The 20,303-nt window shown below is 44.5% G+C and overlaps 1 protein-coding gene across 4 annotated transcripts in view; it reads left to right on the forward strand.

Moving 5' to 3' along the window:
- PTAR1 (protein prenyltransferase alpha subunit repeat containing 1) overlaps window positions 1–16,302 on the forward strand; it is a 62,287-nt gene extending 45,985 nt beyond the window's left edge. For 2 of the 4 annotated variants that reach the window (XM_029612775.1, XM_029612757.1), the window contains exons 5-7: window positions 1,561–1,774; window positions 11,982–12,298; window positions 13,748–16,302. In XM_029612775.1, the coding sequence (XP_029468635.1) occupies window positions 1,561–1,774; window positions 11,982–12,298; window positions 13,748–14,102 (886 nt within the window). In that variant the 3' untranslated portion in view covers window positions 14,103–16,302. The remainder of the gene's footprint in view (window positions 1–1,560; window positions 1,775–11,981; window positions 12,299–13,747) is intronic. The other 2 variants (XM_029612785.1, XM_029612766.1) reach the window with 1 other exon arrangement.
- Window positions 16,303–20,303: the final 4,001 nt, after the last annotated feature.

The raw sequence follows: 20,303 nt of genomic DNA on the forward strand, positions 1-20,303 counted from the left end.
AACGACACATTTTGCAGAGGCTTGAATAGAGGAGCAAGATCAAATTTAACGAGCTGATGCTGGCAAAGCGCTTGGACTGTTAATTGCGACCAGCTCTTCGGACTGAGTACCTGAAGTAACTAATTCTCCCTTATCCATGTTTCCCTTATGTTCCATATCTGCTGTTTATCTGGGGTCGAAAAACCGTTCCAGAGGTGCTGCATATCCTTCCCTCAGGCTGAGCAGCTCCCTGCTCCTGAACCTTGCACGGTCTGCATTCCTGCCACTATCGCAGCATTTTTCATCTCTCACTGGCACCCCATCTGCATCCTTGCTGACCATGGCTGTAATTAGCAGAGGAGGAAATTCTTCCACTGGTGCTCAGGGAATCTTTAGGGCTATAATGAAACTGGTCTCTATCCCTTCTAAATACAGCTCTCCTGTCAAAGCACCCAGGGTTCCCAGCTATGCTGGCCATCAAACGAGTCAGTGGGACTAACTGTTGATGATGAAGCATCTGGGAAGGGTGGTTTTTTACCTTCCTCTTAACCATTGTGGTAGGTCGAGTTTCCGTGATCAGGCCTGCTTTTAAGTGGAGCTCCTCAGCATGCTGGCACCAGCTATCAGCCGTCATGGTTCCCATTCTTTGTGATTTCCTTGATGAAACAGTTTAGACTGGCTGTGTTTTTAGCACTTTTTATACTGCTGAGGGTTACAGCAGGGTGCAGGCTCTGCTAAAAGTATGACTAACCTTCTGCCCATCCCCCAGCAGCCTAGGTCTGTCATGCAAGCTTCTTCAGGGACACAGCATTTTGGTGTAACATTCGGTGGTTGCTCAGGAGCAAGTGTATCAAATGTGGTTTTCATACTATAGGCCTAAGGCTTAAATTAAAATCGGCGTATTTTGTTGTTTTTATTTGGACAGTGTTATGTAAGTGGCTATTGAAGAGCTCTTTATAGAGGCTGAGTTCTGAGTAGGTAAGAGGAGTGGAGAAGGTTGCCGGGGGCGGGGGTTGTGCATCATGTGGTGGGCTGCAAGGTGTCATGTAGGTTTCTCACTTCTCTGCCTTCTGGCAGAAGGAGTAAGTGTGTTACATAATGCGCGAGTCTTGCTGTGTGCTTAATCCAGTTTCCTCCTTAATGAGCCTGAGAACTAAAGCGTTTTTTTTTTTTTCCTAGAGAGAAGAAAAATATTTATTAGAAAAATTATTTGCTGTTCACGCTTAAATGAGCACATTACTTAACTTTGGGTCTGGTTGATTTAAATGAATTTCCAGCAGACTCTGGATACTTTTGCAAGGTTCCTCTGATTGCATTGCAGTGATAATCTGTTGCAGAAACTATTCTTTCAATCTGTTTCCTGCTGTAGCTGTTGGACAGCATTAAAAATCACTGGCCTGCCTACAGGAGCACAGTATCAAGGCAGAATGGGACATGTTTAGTTTTGAAAGGTGAATGACTCCTTTTCTTTCAGCATTGCATAGCTTGCTTGTTTTACAGTGTGACACTGTTTCAGAACCGGTGCAAGTAACAAAACTTGTTTCTGTGTTTCTCACGCTGTCACCATGCACCACGAGACAGGCGATGGGTGCTGCAGCAGCTCATGCGGGAACATGCCCTACCTACTTGCCGAAGCAAAGGCCGCGCGGTAACCGTGCCTGGTGAGGGGCTGTCAGGAGTTGTCCAGGAGGAGCTTCAGGTGTGCAGTGATGCCGCAGGCAGGTACCCGAGCAACTACAACGCCTGGTCCCACCGCATCTGGGTACTACAGCACCTGGGAAAGCTGGATGTAAAGGTGAGATATCTGTGTTCAAACACTGGAGCATAAATCTGTAAAACAAAATTAGCAGATGTGACTGTATGTATATGCAGATATATAGACACTCTTAACAGACAAAATATTTGCAGTTAAATTAGTACCATCAACCTCCAAACATTTTAGAGACTTCTACCATTACTTTCTTCACCCCGTAAGCCTGTCCCCATCACACCCACTTCCTCTCCCATCTTTCCTCAGCACTCTGTTGAAGTCTAGTTGCTGTACAGTTTCTCCAGCCTCGTTAAATCTACAACTGCAAAAAATACAGTGCTTTACTATGTTTAAAAGTTTGCCTTCCGCTGCCAGGAGCCTTAACATAGATAGCCATGGGAGGATTAGCTCTTTTCATAGCGAGAGTTACATGTGTATTCTTTTTGCAGGATATCCATAGGGAATGTTAATTGCTGTAATTTAGTTGCTTGCATATATATTTGGTTGGTAAACTGGTTATTCTGACAACCAGACCTGCTTGCTGAACTGAAAAAAAATCAAGTTGCTTGTTCTCTGCCTGCTTTTCTTCCACCCACACCCCTAATGGCAGGGCTAATTGGGATGGCATGAAGTCCAAGTGGCTTCTCGCCTCTTCCAGAACACGTTGGGCATTCTTGGGTTCTTCGCCTCCGTGTGCTCTCCAGCGCTGCCGTCTGTCCTCGTTTCTGTGCTCAGGAGGGACAGGTGAATGGTAGTGGAGGGCGGCAAGCGCTGCCAGTTTCTCCTCGGTGTGCAGTGAAAGGCGCTGCTTTATGTTGCCGTTGATGCAGCTTGCACCCACGTATCTGTTACTGAGCCCTAATGGACTGGTCAAGGCCTGTGAGAGGTGAGTGCAGAGCATGTGTTACATGTGCACCTGCGCCAGAGCAGAACATTGTTGCATACTGCACATGGGTGTTACAGGGCTCGAGCCGGAAGCTTGGACTCCTCTGACACTTTGATCTATTGTTTTCATAACTCAGCAGCTACCTGGGAAAATTTAATTTTCTTTCATTTTGCTCTTTAATTTGAAGGCTCGGCAAACATGTAGCATTTTCATCACTGAATGCTTAAAGCAGCAGTTTTAGCAAAAAAATAAAAAAGATAAATTTGGCAGCTACAACAAAGGCCTCTAGTGCAAAAAGCTATGGACAGGAATAAATTTCCTTGGGACAGAGCCAAATATAACTTGGTAATAGTCCAAAAAGCTTGTTGTTTTTTCTTTGCAGCAGATGGAGTATTTCCAGAGATTGACTGACTATTTCCGTGACTGAGGTGTTTTTGCAAACTAGCAAACTAGGAATTTTATAAGTCCCCATGTCTCATTCCGGTATTTGTCATTTCTTTGGAGAAGTGCTAAGTGGGTCCTGTTCTTACATAATTTCTCCTATCCACTATCAAAAGCAAAGAAAACTTGGGAGCCGTGCTCGATGATGCTGTTGTTGGAACGTGAACGTCTCCATGTTGGCTGCCAACATTAGTTTATTGCTCACTGCCCAACCCATTTTGGGTTTTCGGTCATGATCCACAAGATCAAGATATGGGGGTATTCTGCACGCAGCAGCAGATACCATAAGAAGCTTGCTGGGCAGACTGGATGGGCCATTTGATTCTTTTCTGCCGTCGTCATTATGTTATATTCTGATCGTCACCACACCTACAAACAATTTGGCATCCCCCCCCCCCCCCCACTCCATTTATTTATTTTAAAATTCTTATATTCTGCCCTAATCCAACAATGTTCTGGGCAGATTACAGCAATCACATTCTGTGCTTCTTTCTTTCATGACTTGATATTGGTTTTGGAAAGCTCCTCCTATCGTTTTGAATGTAAGTATATCTGGCTGTTGCGCTGGCTCTCATAAGAGCCTGTGCAGGCATCACATGGACACCTGCCAACCATGAATACAGCATGAGCAACGGAAGAATGGACTGAAGAAAGAATTAATTGTTTTTTTCACTTGGCAGTTTTCCTTCTGCGCCTTTGGGCTTCCAGCTCAGTCAGAACTAGGGCTTATAGCGGGAGACCATAAATCTTCATTCACAGGTAGCCGGGCATTGCCCCTTCTTTTATATCCCCTCCCAACTTAGACCAGTCATTACAGCAACACTCCTCAGCAGGGAGTTATGCACCAGGGCTCCATGGGCCCTGTTGTAGGGGAAGAGGGGCTGTGAGCACTGCCTCGGCTTCACTCCCAAATAACCTGGAGAACAGAAGGACCTAACTTAAGAAACAAATCCAGGTCCTCTGCAAAGGAATGATGACCAGCCTTGCCCTCCTCCACCTCAAACCCACTTCCTCCAGAAAGCTGACACAGTAAGCGGTTTCAGAACTCCTGGGCCATCTGTGCTAAATCTCCTGCACTGTGTGGTAAGTACGGCTGACCCAGGAGTTTTGAAACTGCTTGCAGTACTGTCCTTCAGGAAACAGCAGTGTGCTGACCTGGGGGGCTTTGCTTGCCAAATGGGAGTTGCTGAGCCCGGTCTAAGAACTTGATTAATTTACATGTTTTAGTTGTCCTGCAAAGCCCTGTAAGATGTTTTGCCTACTCCTGGACTAGGAAAAGGAAGAAAATGGAAGAAAAATAGATTTATGTGAAGACAGTGTTTTGGGCCCTGTCAGCAAGGTAGTTTGGTGTCTGATAATTTTAAAACTTCGAGAGAAAGAAAGCACTATTCTAAAGTCCCTTACATTTGTAGCTCAGCAAACCCTGGATTCATCAAAATGCTATAATATTGCATGCATATAACGCCTGTGATAAAAGAAAGGGGCGTGTTTAGGGTAATTTTTAGAATTACCACACTGCGTGGTAACAGAGCTTCGCATTGGTAGTATCGCATGGTGCGGTAAATTTTTCACAACCCGCAATACTTCTGTTTCGCAGCTCTCGAAGTTCCGAGAGAGAGAGCGAGAGCCTATTTATAAGGCCCTCATAATAGTCAACTATTTATATCTCTATAGGAGGGGCATGTAATAGCTCAAGGTGAATTGGTGGTGGTGGTGGTTTAGGGGCCAGTTTTACATGCAGACTGAGACATACGAACTGCACAGTACACCTCTGTAAAGATTTGACGTCATTTAGCACCACCAACACTTCACTTCAGGCTATTAACTGGCCTCTCCTATAGTCAAATAAATAGCTAAATACTATGAAGGCCTCCCCAGAGGCTTTCTACTCCACTCCATTCCTCTCCTCCCTCCCACCCCCCAAGCCCAGAAATGACTGAAATGCAATTTGCAAAATTTATCACAAATTGTGTTATGGCCGTTTTGGGCATATTGCACAGCTTAATGCCAGGAAAAAAAGGTATAGTTATTTCTGGCTTAAAAACCATGCGATAGCACGCCTCGTTTTCATTAATCTCGACCTACGCACCGAAACCTCCACACCTAAATTCAAAAAGAAACTTAAAACCTGGCTCTTCCTCCAAGCTTACCCCCTTTCATCATCAATTACAAACCCTCCCCCTTCAGGATCCATTTCTAACACTTGCCCCTTCTAGCCTTCCTCTCCTCGCTTTACTTTGTATATAAAGAATTTTATATAACCATGTATATAACCTCATTTCCATGGGTGTTGTATACAGGGTTATATAACCATGTATATAACCTGTATTTAACAAATATTTTCGCTAAACCCTATGCATAACCTTTCCCCTGTGTGTCATTGTGTTCCCCTTCCCTGCCCCCTCCTATGTCTCTCCCAGTTGAATCCCCCATTTCTAATTTATCTAGTTGTTGCTCTGTTACTGCTTTTTACTGTTTACTGTTCTTTGTAAAGGCAATGCCTATATATACATTGGTTATAAGTTACATATAAACCGACACGATGTGTAAACGGTTGTCGGTATATAAAACCATTTAAATAAATAAATAAATAAATCCTGCCAAAACCCCTCCTTAATCCCACCCCTTCTAAAAATTTGCATTCGTGCCGAACAATAATACAATTATCACATGTGTTAGCGCGTTATCGTGTGCATTAATGCCATAAAACATTTTAATGAATGACCTTGCAAGTTTGCTTGCCATAAATGGTGTTTTCTGTAGATAGGATGAATTAGTCATTACATGTGAGTGATGTCATCCAGCAGCATTGAATGGACATCTTAGCTATTGTATTCGATGGGGGGGGGGGGGAAGGCTGATGTGCACGGAGCAGGAGAGGGACCTTGGAGTGATAGTGTCTAATGATATGAAGTCTGCGAAACAATGCGACAAGGCGATAGCAAAAGCCAGAAGAATGCTGGGCTGCATAGAGAGAGGAATATCGAGTAAGAAAAGGGAAGTGATTATTCCCTTGTACAGGTCCTTGCTGAGGCCTCACCTGGAGTACTGTGTTCAGTTCTGGAGACCGTATCTACAAAGAGACAAAGACAAGATGGAAGCGGTACAGAGAAGGGCGACCAGGAAGGTGGAGGATCTTCAACGGATGACATACGAGGAGAGATTGAAGAATCTAAATATGTACACCCTGGAGGAAAGGAGGAGCAGGGGTGATATGATTCAGACTTTCAGATACTTAAAAAACTTTAATGATCCAAAGACAACGACAGACCTTTTCCGTCGGGAAAAAAATCAGCAGAACCAGAGGTCACGAGCAGAGGCTCCAGGGAGGAAGACTAAGAACCAATGTCAGGAAGTATTTCTTCACGGAAAGGGTGGTGGATGCCTGGAATGCCCTTCTGGAGGAAGTGGTGAAGTCTAAAACTGTGAAGGACTTCAAAGGGGCGTGGGATATAAACACTGTGGATCCATCAAGTCTAGTGGGCGTAAATAAAGAGGAGGCAGCAAAACACTGCACGGAGCGGCAGTAGCCACAGAGGCATTCACGGAGCGGGATGCCAGTGGCCAGTAGTTGGGGGTTCCACCTTCAGGCAGCAAAACACTGCACGGAGCGGCAGTAGCCACAGAGGCATTCACGGAGCGGGATGCCAGTGGCCAGTAGTTGGGGGTTCCACCTTCAGGCAGCAAAACACTGCACGGAGCGGCAGTAGCCACAGAGGCATTCACGGAGCGGGATGCCAGTGGCCAGTAGTTGGGGGTTCCACCTTCAGGCAGCAAAACACTGCACGGAGCGGCAGTAGCCACAGAGGCATTTACGGAGCGGGATGCCAGTGGCCAGTGGTTGGTGTTCCACCTTCACGGAGGGCTGCCATCTCCAAAAAAAACCAAACAAAAACAAGAAACAAACAAACAAAGCAGGGGTGGGTAAGAGTATGGGGCAGGGGTGTGGCCTGCTTGTTGCGGCGGTTGCTACCCCTGATTGAGCTGGATGTTCACTGGGATGCGGATACGGCGCTGCTCTCTGCATGGTGGAGGGGTGGAAGGGAGTTGGGGCCAGAGGGTGCTGGAAGCCAATAGTGACGGGGGAGGGGGAGAAAAAGGGTGGGAAAAAAAAATAAAATAAATGGATGAACTGCGTGACTTGCTGGGCAGACTGGATGGGCCGTTTGGTCTTCTTCTGCCGTCATTTCTATGTTTCTAGAGCTTTTGCTGTACTGAACATGTGGGAATTCTCGCTCAGGTGTTGCCTCTTGAACCCCTCAGTTATTGTTAGAGCTACTTTTAGCTGATAGTTGACTCTTCAGGGAGGCGGACAGGTATGTGCTATGACTAATTCATCCTGCTATCTATGGAAAGCACAGTTTATGGCAAGCAAACTTGCTTTTTCCGTCAGTAAGCAGGGCTGAATTAGCCATTACATGAGGGGAGTCCCAGGCTGAGGGCGAGAGCGGAGAGTTTACTGAGTAAGCAATCTGGACCACCCTCCCCCCCCCTCCCCCATGTAAAGTGGACTACTGGGTGAACAGTCTTAGCAAAACTGCTTGTCTGAATTTACTGTCACTCTGAAGGATTGTCCAGACAGTAATGGAACACAAAGATGTGTACTGATAACCAAGCTGCAGCTTTGCCAATGTCTTTGAGAGGCATATCTCGCAGCCAAGCAATTAATACAACCATGGCTCCAACCTGATGAACCTTGGTGATGTCTGTGTTTTGTAGGCCTGCTAGTGTATAGCAGTGCACAATGCAATCTTCTAGCTAGTTGGATAATATATGTTTGGCCATTGTCAGGCCTAGTCTCTTCAGGTGGTAAGAGATGAATGACTGAGAAGTCTGATGATGAAGCTGCATTGTTCTCTTGTAGTAAGCCAATGCCCTTTTACAGTATGAAGGGCTTTCTTGTACATGTGGTCTCAGAACATAGGCAACACAATGGCTTGATTAATATGAAAAGCAGATATTTTTGGTAGTAGAGTACCACTCCATTGTAGAATTGTGGATAAGATGGATAACAAACTAAAACCTGAAGCTCTATAACTCTTCGGGCTGACGTTACTGCTACCAGGAATATTACTTTCCAAGTTAGGAACTTGAGAGAAGCCAACTCCAGTGATTCATATGGCGGCTTCATCAGTTGTGCTAGAACTACATTTAGATCCTAGGGGTTTTAAGACTGGAGGTTCAGAATACCATAATCCTTTCATGAACCTGTAAACTTAATTGATAAGTTGAATTAGTCTTGCTCTCAATTTCAGCTTAGAAAGCTGCTATGGCACATGAGATGAACTCACACTGATGAGGTGTTGAATCCTGAATCAGAAAGAATGAGTAAATAGTTCCATGCAAATGGATCCAAGATATTGTGTTTACATCATGTGGAGAACCTTCTTCATTTAAATCTGTAGCTCTTCTAGTTGATGGTTTTCTGGCAGACACTAGAATGTCCTCAACTTCTTTGGGTACCGAGTTGAGTACTCTGCATCCAAGCCATCAAGTTGAGTGAGGGAAGGTTCAGATTAAACAGATTCCCCTCTTTTTGAGGTAACACAAATAGATCTGACTGGAGAGGAATCATAGGACTTCTGGACAGCTGAACTAGATGCTCTAACCAAACTTGATGGGCCATGCTGGAGCTATGAGGATCAAACAGGTCCAGTCTTTGAGCAGTTTGTACCTTTCTGGTTATCTGTGGAATCGGTGGAAAAGCATATATGAGATCTGCATTCCAATCAAGCAGAAAAGCATCCTGAGTTAATGTGAGCTTGCTTGGAAGAATGGAGCAAAACTTAAAAGGTTTTCTGTTTGCTCTGATTCAAACAGGTCGAATTGTTGGGAGACACCATAGATTGAGTTTCGTGTTGGTTGTTGACTAATGTAGATGCAATTCATGTGGTCGAAAAAACTCTGCTAAGGTGATCTGCTACCGTTTTGGAGATCCCTGGAAGGTAGAAATCTTGCAAAACAGCTTGATGTTTGCATGCCCATTCCCATATCTTTATCGCTTTGTGGCAAAGATTCCATGATCCTGTGCCTTCTTGTTTTGTTCACATAGAACATGGCTACTTGGTTGTCGGTTTGAATAAGAATGTTCTTCCCCCGAAAAAGAAGCAAGTGAATGTAGTCAGAGCACACTTGATTGCCCTCCGTCCTAGGAGGTTCATTTTAAACTGTTTTTCCATGAATAACCAAGTTCCTTGAGTTTGCAAATGTCCTGTATGGGCTCCCCAATCTTATGTGGAGGCATCCGTCACCAATGTGATTTTGTGTGGAAGTAGATGGAGTAGAAATCCTTCTTGAATGATGTAGATCTAGCCACCAGCATAAATCCTGTTTCATATGTTGTGAAATTCACTCTGGATAACAAGGGTTAAGTGAGCTAGTGTAGCTGGGTTTAAAAAAGCTTTGGATAAGTTCCTGGAGGAGAGGTATAGAAACTGCTATTAATCTATAAAGAATAGCCACTGCTTCTTGCTGGCATTAGTAGCATAGGATCTATTTAATGTTTGGTACTTGCCAGGTGCTTGTGACTTGGATTGGCCACTTTTAGAAAGGATACTGGGCTTCATGGACCCTTGGTTTTACCCAGTATGTCATATCTTACGTTCTTATGAGCTGTTCCCATTGGAAGGGAAGACCCCATTGCAGCAGCCTTATGTGAAGGTGACTTAGTGAAACTACATGAATTGCTGTTGCCATGTGACCCAAAGTGACTCGAACTTTTCTGTCCGTTGAATGATCTGAGTGTTTACCCACTCTGACAGAAGGAAAGCACTGACTGGCTTAATTCCTCCACAAGCAAAGTTCTTGAACTAGAACCACTATGGTGGCGTATCTAAGAACATAAGAACATGCCATACTGGGTCAGACCAAGGGTCCATCAAGCCCAGCATCCTGTGTCCAACAGTGGCCAATCCAGGCCATAAGAACCTGGCAAGTACCCAAAAACTAAGTCTATCCCATGTTACTGTTGCTAGTAATACCAGTGGCTATTTTCCAAGTCAACCTAATTAATAGCAGGTAATGGACTTCTCCTCCAAGAACTTATCCAATCCTTTTTTAAACACAGCTACACTAACTGCACTAACCACCTCCTCTGGCAACAAATTCCAGAGTTTAATTGTGCGTTGAGTGAAAAAGAACTTTCTCCCATTAGTTTTAAATGTGCCACATGCTAACTTCATGGAGTGCCCCCTAGTCTTTCTATTATCCGAAAGTGTAAATAACAGATTCACATCTACCCGTTCTAGACCTCTCATGATTTTAAACACCTCTAACATATCCCCCCTCAGCTGTCTCTTCTCCAAGCTGAAAAGTCCTAACCTCTTTAGTCTTTCCTCATAGGGGGGCTGTTCCATCCCCTTTATCATTTTGGTAGCCCTTCTCTGTACCTTCATTGTAACTATATCTTTTTTTGAGATGCAGCAACCAGAATTGTACACAGTGGGGAATTCTTGCACTTAGTAGAGCAAAAGCTCTAGTAGGTAAGAGAAAGCGGTCTGTTCGGTGCTGCCAGATGGCATCACCCACAAGTAATGGCCAATTCAGCCCTGCTGATCGACAGAAAAACATAAGCAGCGTTTTGCTAAAATCAGTCCTTTTTCTTGTCAGTTTTGACTAAGATTGAGATCCTATGTAATATTGATTTTGTAGGGGTGGGGGTTTAAAACGCACTGCCTTAAGACATGAACCAACCACCAGGGAAGATTCCTTGTCCTGTCCTAAAGAAACAACAAAATCTGAATCCCAGGTCATATTGTACATATGTATATATTTGTCTTAAGGAGGTAATATTACTTCACAAAGTAATGTACTATGAATTAGTCAAAGAACATGGCAAGTATTGTCAGAAATGTGCATTAATATATGCAGTTTAAATTACATTTAGAATATGATATGCCTTTGTATATTGTACACTGCTATTATGTTAAATCATTGCCCATGTAAGTCCAGTTCTTGCACTGTGGCCGAGCAGGCCAGGTTTGCTGCTGCATACAGGAAGTGGCTGGTTATTTTCTGGGCCAGTGATGGAAATGAGCAAAACATGTCAGGGGATTGGGGGGGAGTAGAATTGGTATTCAATAGTGCTGTCTATTATACCGTCCAAATAACCTACTCTTTTTCAAGATCTTTTCTTTTGCAATTAAAACTGAAGTGTTATCGCCATTTATCTAATGCAGCAAAGGATTCCACAGTCCAAATCCTTACAATGCCCAACACAGCTGCGCTTCGGCATCAGCTTATGCCTGTTTTAGGGGCTTAAATCTCTGCGTTTTGTCCAACCTTTTCATTGCAAGGTGCAGTGCACAATTAAGCTCTGGAATTCATTGCCAGCGGATGTCGTAAAGACAGTTAGAGGTTTGGACAGGTTCCTGGATGAGAAGTCCATAAACTAGTATTAACAAGTAGACTCCGGGAATAGCCACTATGTATCACTGTGTGATAGCAGCATGAGATCTGTATGCTATTTTGGATCTTGCCAGGTTCTTGATACCTGGCTTGGCCACTGTTGGAAACAGGATGCTGAGCTTGATGGCCCTTTGCTCTGACACAGTATGGCATGTTCTTATGTTCTAATATAAAAAAGGCATTTCCTGTTCTCAGTGTACTTTAACCACATATACTGTATGAATACCCATTTCTGACTCTATTTTGCCATGTCCTTTGTTTGACTGATCCTCAGTATGTTGTATTGATTGCGTTTCAGGTGGAGATTGTTCACTTCACAAAATTGGTCATGAATAACAAAGTCTGGTGTTTCATTATATTGTTTTAAGTAAATTATAGTTCACAAACCAATTTCTCAAGAGGCTAGAGGGAGTTGGGATGTGAATTGGAGCATGCTGCCAAAGGCTATTTTGTACTCCTCCTTTCCCTTCCAGCTGCAGCAGTATTTGCTCTCACTGGTAGTGTGTTGATTTCTCACAGCTTGCATATCCTCTGCAGACCCTTCTCAACGAACTGTCTTCCACGAAACACTGGGTGGCCATGCACATCTCTGACCACAGCGGGTTCCACTACCGCCAGTTCTTGCTAAAGTGTTTAATGGACAAAGCGGTTACAGGCGGCAGTACCCCACTAGATGCACTACCTACCAATGAGCAAACACGCTGTCTTCCTAAAAGCGAAGGGACCCACGACGAGCTTCAGAGAGTCAACATCCCTCTTCTGCTAGAGGAGGAAATGGAGCTCAGCATGGATCTCATCGAATCGTACCCTGGCCATGAAACACTGTGGTGTCACAGGTGAGCACAGCCCCGCCGCACACGCACTGCACACTAGCTGGAGAGGCAAATCAGCATTTGTGCTCCTGCCCGCTCTGCATGGTTCTCCCAAATACAAATTGATACAAATGCTACTCCATGTCATTTGTGATATGCAGATTTCCTTTAAACTTTTCAGCGGAGACTATGATTAAACTTGATAATGTGGCCACTCCTAGTGCTATTTAATCCCCTCTTTCTTTTAGTGTGTGGGGGTGGGGGGGGGGGAAGAGAGCAGGTTTTATATCACTTATTGCACTGAAAGAAAAGATCACTTCTGTGTTAGGGTGAGGTGGAGTGAAGGTGCCGCTTTCATGAGCTGGGGGTGACTATTAGTCACAGGTGGCGGAGACGTGGGTGAGGTTTACAGCGTCCTCGGCTTGGCACAAGAACATGGCCTTCATCTCAGACATGGAAAAGTGATCTCACTGTAGTTCTTGTTCTCTCAAACCATAAAGAAAAGCAATTGCCCTAATTATATCTGCATGCAGGGTAGCAATGACTGTAACAGTTTAACTGGGGAAAGAAGCTATGTAGTTAAAACTGGATTTTTGCTAACCAGTCCTCTCTGCTCTTCCCCTTACCATTAAGGGACCATAAAGTGATAACCTTTAGCACAGTGGGGATGTAAATAATAACGTGAGTGATTTTTAATTTGATGTAACCATACTCTGTAATAGGGAACAGAAGTCATTTGCTAATATGTTCTTAGTGATCAGAAAAATTATATGCACAGTCCCCAGTCAGTTTACGACTGTCAGTGGAGGACAGCATGCTCTGTTAGCGATGTGCTCCTGCTGAAAGAATACACGGCAAGGCTCCAGCAAAATGTGACCAGCGTTAGCAAAAATGCTTTTGTTTGTTTGTTTTTTTGCTTTTTTTTTTCTTTAATTGCAACCTGAGAAGTACAATTTTTGTTATTTGCAGTGTTCCCTATTACATTTTCTCTTTCCCTCTATGGACACATGCAATTTTCCTGTAAATTCCTGGGAAATATGAGTCACGGCGATAAATATTTTGGGTATTTCTAATTTATGTATCACAAATACAAACTAGTTTAGGCTCCAGCCTGACACAGATCCAGTTCCCGTTTGGTTCAGCGATCCATTCACCAGTGGAGGAGGTGGGGTGGGGTGGGAGAGGGAGAGAAATGAACCTAAAAAATTCAGACATTACGACTCAATCCACTGCCTAGCAGCCATCTTCCTCTAGCACTGCTTTATAAGTCCAGCGTGGGTTGGTGCCAAGGTGACTATTGGTACTGAAAGATTGGCCCTGACTTGTGGAGGGGTTTTTTTTATGTCTCATTAAGTCCCCTGCTATCTTAGTTATTTAAGTGAAGTAGTAGATGTTTAACCTTCAACCAGACACCTGATGTGACATGTCATCTTTCCCCCCCCCTCCCCCTCTCTCCCCTTCAACTTTGTAAAGGCGACAGGTTTTTTGTCTGCTGCATCAGTTAAGCACCGAGTGTCTTCATGCTGCCTCACGGCCCATCTGCGGGGCTAGCAACGGCAACAGAACTCTGAACGGCTCCTGCATCGGTGCTCCCGCTCTGCTTTGCCACCCCTCTCAGGCCATGGACGTGGACAGCGGGGTGGATGGCAGCAGGCAACACTACACTCAAGAGATCAAACGCCTGAAGCGAGGCCCTGAACAAGACTACCTGGGCGTGGGAGCGGAGCAGAGGTTTGCTGACGATATCCTGTCTGCCTGCAGGAACCCCGAGCAGGCCAGGCTTGCTGCCGCATACAGGAAGTGGCTGGTTACCTTCCTGGGCCAGTGATATGTATGAGTGAAACCTGCCAGCGGATGGGGCGGGGGGGGAGGGGAGTGGAATTGGTATTCAGTAGGGCAGAATTTTCTTGCCGCAGGCTAGAAGAGTGGCTAGATCTGTGCTGCTCTCACCTTTCTTGTTGATGCTGAAATCCAATGGAGAAAAAGGGGTGGTTTGTTTTTTTTTGTTGTTTTTTGTTTTTTATTTATCATTATTTATTTTTATGAAAGAGACAAACAATATTGGCATACTTTTTTGGGGTGTGGAAAATGACTACAGATAGTTATGTGGACTGTTGGAGGGTGGGCATTGTTTTGGGGGATAGGTTTTGCCCTCCCCATTGCTAAAGTTGTAAACTGCCATTTTGTCCTCATGCATTTCTAGTCTGACAACTGAACAACAGTTAAGTATTTGCAAAAGTGCCTGTAAAGAATGTTTTGCAAAAGGCTTTGCTTAGTTGATTTACAGTGAAGGTATATTTGAACACTGGGGCTCATGGACAAGGACATGAAGGGCTTCCCAATGCTGTTTCACTTCTGCTTGTCACTAAATCATGAGCAAAATCCTACGTTTACACTGCCAACAATTAATGGTGTTTAAAAGGAAAGAAAAGATCAGTTAATTATTTTTAACAGAAATGGATGAAATCATGGTCTGATTTAAACCAAAACAATGCAGAGTGATCGGCATATATTTTCAGTCTGGTTTCCTATAGCAAAACTCGCCCTGTGAAATCATCAGGTGTATGTGTGTGTTTGCCCCCCTCCCCCAGTTACCTTTTAAACCATTCATCCAATTTCTTTCAAATTTCTACCACAGATAGAGCACCCTGTGACCAGGGTTCCTTCTCATTTTTTTTAAACTTATATTTCCAGAAAATAGAACATAGATACAGCTCACAGTACCACCGAAAAGATACGCGCAGGATAGAGTTGACAAATAGAACAACAAGGCCTGAACAGCATAACATCAGATGTACATTGTCAATGAAACCAGGGTCTACAAATTGTTCAAAAACATAGATATGGAATTCCTTCTATTTTGTGAAAGGCTACATCTGCAGAAATGTTCTTTCATGTAACTTTTTATAAGCTAAATTCAAATGTGTGCACTACGAGCCACTATAATACTGTAATATCTGGGTTTGTTATGTGCACCATGTTTTGCCATCTGCACATGTGTACAGCTTAGAGGGAACAGTGCCTGTGACCCCACCACCTTTTCCTTTTTCCATAAGGAACCAGGCCAGTTCAGTCAAAGCATCAAGTAGGTTGGTATACATTGTGATGTCATTAAGCATTTTGCAAGCTGCTCTGCCATTGGTTAGAAGTCAAAACCATAGGCAAATTTTAGTACCAAAGAAACCAAGCATCATGAAATTTTCACATCCTCCCCCCCCCCCCCCCCCCCCCAACAAATATACTTTTACTGAGCATTAAATGAAGCCTTTTTTAGGATATCCTCCACAGCAGTTCAGTCAGTGCTTCTGCCTATGAGTGGTGCATTCCAACGAAATAAGTAAGTGCTTTGATGTTTCTTTCTTGCAAATTTTTTTTTTTCTTTTGAGTCTGAAAAAGAACAATCCTACCCTCAAAACTGAAGGACTGCAGTATGTGTGGCAGTGCTTGCACTGTCCGTCTGTGTGCTGAAAGTAAAGACTTGAAACTGAGCAGGTCCAAACGTGGGTCCATCTGAAGAGTGACCGCGAGGATCCAGTGAAACTGAAAAGTGGGTTCTACCCTCCTGTGCCATGGCCGCAGCCCTCCTCCCCCATGCACTTTGCCAAAACAGACACTAGGCAGAGTTGGTAGCACCCACCTTCAGTTTCAAGGGGAAAACATCATCTTGTAGAAATGCTGCTTTTGAAAAGCGAATTGTTTTCCAATCCTGCCCTTATTTGAAGGGACTGTTTCACAACACGGGAATTTATTTGCTTGTAAACTGTTTACTTTTTTTTTTTTTTTCAGCGTCCACTTAACCTTCCTTTCCAGTTGAAGGGATTTCAAGGGCATCTTAAAATACCAAGAAAGGACTGCTGGTTACACCCGCGCCACCTTGTACCATGGCGCTGTGGGAGGGGGTGGGTATGCTGGGCAGCGGCGACCCCCTCCCCACTCCTCCACTGATTCTTTCTCCTGTTAGACTTCCGAGCGAAGAGCATGGCCCCTACTGCTTTTCACTGAGCTGACTTCAGCATTGTCTAAGCCTAGGGGTAGATTTTAAGAGGCGCGCGAACAGCCTACTTTTGCTTGCGCATCAGACTCAAGCAAAAGTACGCTGGATTTTAGTAGATACGCGCGGAGCCGCGCGTATCCACTAAAATCCGGGATCGGCGCGCGCAAGGCTATCGATTTTGTATAGCCTGCGCGCGCCGAGCCGCGCTGCCTCCCCCCGTTCCCTCCAAGGCCGCTCCGAAATCGGAGCGGCCTCGGAGGGAACTTTCCTTTGCCCTCCCCTCACCTTACCCTCCCTTCCCCTACCTAACCCACCCACCCGGCCCTGTCTACACCCCCCCCCTACCTTTGTCGGGGGATTTACGCCTCCCGGAGGGAGACGTAAATCCCCGCGCGCCAGCGGGCCTGCTGCGCGCCGGGCCGCGACCTGGGGGCGGGTACGGAGGGCGCGGCCACGCCCCCGGGCCGTAGCCACGCCCCGTACCCGCCCCCAAAACGCGGCCGCCCCGCCCCCGAAACGCCGCGTCGACCGGGCCCGCCCCCCGACACGCCCCCGACACGCCCCCCTCCGAAAACCCCGGGACGTACGCGAGTCCCGGGGCTCTGCGCGCGCCGGGAGGCCTATGTAAAATAGGCTTCCCGGCGCGCAGGGCTCTGAAAATCTACCCCCTAGTGAAAAGTTAAGGACCTGGGCATTTGCCTCCGAAGAAAAGATGAACGTTGCCCCCGTTCCTTTCTTAGTTTACATGAAATCTTGCTTTTATTCTTGTCAGCAGTTCACTTGCATCCGGTGGCTTACAGAGCATAAAACGTGTTTTATCACATTGTCTCTTTTGTTACTTAGGCTTTTGCTCTATAAAAACATGTTTGTCATTTAATGTGTTTTGGAACCTAGACAATGTATTTTCCCACAAATTAGCAGTAGCATTTCAAAGCAGATCATAATTTATGAAAGTAGGGCTTTTATTGTTTCAGGGTTTTTGGGTTTTGTTTTTTTTTTATGCTGGCATCTCTCAGCCCTTCTTTTGACCTTTTGCAAAAAACAAAAACACAAAAACCCTTTTTCCTGAGGAGGGTCATGTTTGGTAAATTAGGGGAAGAGGGAGATAGATGTTGGTTGTCCTTGTTCTTCCTACATTGATCAAATATGCAATGAAGAAGTGTGTAGTCTAGTTAGTCCTTTAGCTTTAAAAAAAAAAAAAAAAAAGGGGGTAGCTGGTGTGAGCTCTCTTCTTGGACCATGCTAGAGACTGCAGCGTGCTAACCTTCCTCCAGATAAGAGAGTGGTTGACAAAGGTCCCTCTGGTGGCGCCCAAGAGCGCATGCAACAAAAGCTATAAGCTGGCTCTCTAGCTGATATTGTGCACAACCTGTTCATGCAGGTACAATTGTGATGGATTTTGGAAGATGACGGAAAAAGAGGCTGTTTTTCATGCAGATTCTAAAGTAAAGACAAGCCTGGATAAGAACTCTGTGTTGTGTGAATGCTTCTTACATAGAAAAATATTCACCCTGCTATTGTTTTTAAAACCTTTTTTTTTTAATTTTTTATTTAGGTTTTCTATGCATGCCAGGTGCTGTTGCATTCCTCCTAGGAATCACTGGCACTGTAACCATCACCTTTCATTCATGTTTGGTTTTATTACCTTCATGCTGGATTCCTTGCTCAAGAGCTGTACCCATTGTAACAAAGGTTATCCATCATGATGCCTAATTTAATTTGATTTTGCCTTTAAATTCTCAATTTGGAGAAATATTACCATATATATAGTGGCAATTACTTAGCCGTACATCAGGCTAGGGCCTGATAACATGCCCAAACTATTGATGAGTGCGGCCCTGCAGCGTTAAGTTGCACTGTATGGGCCATTTCCTGTGTCAAAGTTCAAAGCATTTCAGCTTAATAAGTAAGCAGTGCTTAGGTGGTGCAACTGACTGCGAGCGGCAGCACTTTGGCACATTCCTTTTTTTTTCCCCCAGTAAACTTTAACATGCAAGCTAAAGCAGGACTTGGTTACTGAGCTGCCCTCTGCATACATGTTGAGGCTCTAGGGGTTCCAAAACAGGCAAACAAATTGCTCCCACGCATCTCAGTGCAGAAAGGAGCCAACTAAGAAAAAAAACATCAAATCAAAGCTAAAACTGTTCCTTGTTTCTTTCCAACTAGATGCTGCAGTCAGATGAAGAGAGGTCTTTGGTTCCTGCTGTCTGACTGGATATAATAAATGTTCTGCAAATGTTTTCTGGATGGCTCCTTTTTTTTGTTTGGTTTTTTTTGTACCGAAGTGAAGGAGAGCAGTTTGGTTTGCTTGTCTTGGTGCTTTTCAGTAGCTCGGCAGCACTAGCTGATCTGCTCTCCTGTTGCAGGTATTTCCCCAATTTTGAAATCTCCAGTAGCTTTGTCTCTGGTGTGCTGCACTTTGCTAGAGCCTCCAGTATTTTCAGGACTTGCGTCTGATTAATCAGCAAATTTAAGCAGTGGTCCTACATGGGTTTTTTGGCTTTTAGCTCTTGCCTTTGTTTCTAAACTTTTTCTGCATAAGTTAGCTTTCCTGCAGTACGGTACTGCTTAACATTTCATTTTTTATTTGGATATTAAAGTCCTTGTTTTCAACCCCCCTGGCTTTGTGTGTAAATGTCTACTGTAAAATAGGGTCTCCATGCACAGAAAAGTATGAACACTCACTACAGAGAAGGGTTCTGGGGTGGGAGAGAGGGTGCAGAGTTGGAACTTAATGTGCATCCAGTTTGATTTTCGAAAGTATGCATATGTAATCCTGCATAAGTTAGGCCCTCCAAACAGGAGCTGGATCTTACGTGAGCTCATCTATGCACATACTACACAAATTACCCCAGCATTTTCCAACTGAACTTATGTGCACAAGTTTGCTTTGAAAATCTTGGCTAAAGTCTGTGTGTACAAATTACATACAAATTTCAGCTCTACCTTAGTGCATAGTTATTAAATTACCCGCTAAAGGCATTTTATTTATTTTTTGCAAGATTTTCTTCTTCACAAAAAACTGCCTCCCAGCAGTTCTGAGCTCTCTTCCCCCCCCCCCCCGGCCATCTTGATTTGTTTTTATTTTGTAGGTCAGTATTATTTTATTGAACAAGCTTCATGCAAACAATAATAGGCATTTTAAAGACTGGGGTTCCTGCAGGAGAACATGGCTAGAGCCTGTAGCCAGGCCTGGAAAATGCATGGATCAATTTTTATGATTTTCTGGCAGTGCTGTTAGCAACATTTCCTATGGGAAAGGAGACCAGCTTTTGTTGACAAGTTTGTTTAGGCCTGCATAAGAACATAGATACATGAATCTGTGTACACATGCTACATTTGTTTCAAGCTGCACCAATCTTAAGCGAGATGGGAGTTGATGTATGAGTGTCATTTTACTTTCAAATTATAACACCGTACAAATCTGTTATCAGTGTGGTTCAGGACAAAAAAATATATGTGCTGTGGTACAGGAGCCTTGTATTTAAGTTTCCTGGCCGAAGGGGCCAGCAGGATTTAGGTATATAATGGAGGTGACATGCTCTGACCTGGCCAGGGAGGAAAGATGACTGCTACTACTACTCTGTCTTTGCTGATGAGAATTAATGGCAGAGTGTGTGTCCCAGGAGGCTTCCCTCTATCCCAGGCATGGGCAAACCATTTGGCGTGAGGACCATATTTGGACATGTTAAGTGCCATGAGAAGTGGGGTTGGGGGCTCTCTGAGGTCCTGTGTGGGAAGGAGACCCTGCCTCTCAGCCCCCCACTTCTCCATTAGTCCTAGGGGAGAGCAACATCTGCCAAAGTATTCCTCAGGCCCAGGGTGTAGTAAATTCTTCATTCCCTGTTGATTGAACACAGAACATGTGAGGAGTGTGCCTGAACAGAAAACCAACATGGAGAATGGTAACTGACCCAGCATCCTCTGCTCTCTTAGCCTATGTGACCTCAAAGTGACTTGCTGAGCATGACTTTCAGAATTCCCAAGGATATCTGGACAGGCAGTCAAGCTGGCTCCATACAGTGACACCTACTC

Source organism: Rhinatrema bivittatum, chromosome 1 (assembly GCF_901001135.1).
Source record: "Rhinatrema bivittatum chromosome 1, aRhiBiv1.1, whole genome shotgun sequence".
In the NCBI taxonomy this organism is placed as follows: Eukaryota; Metazoa; Chordata; class Amphibia; order Gymnophiona; family Rhinatrematidae; genus Rhinatrema; species Rhinatrema bivittatum.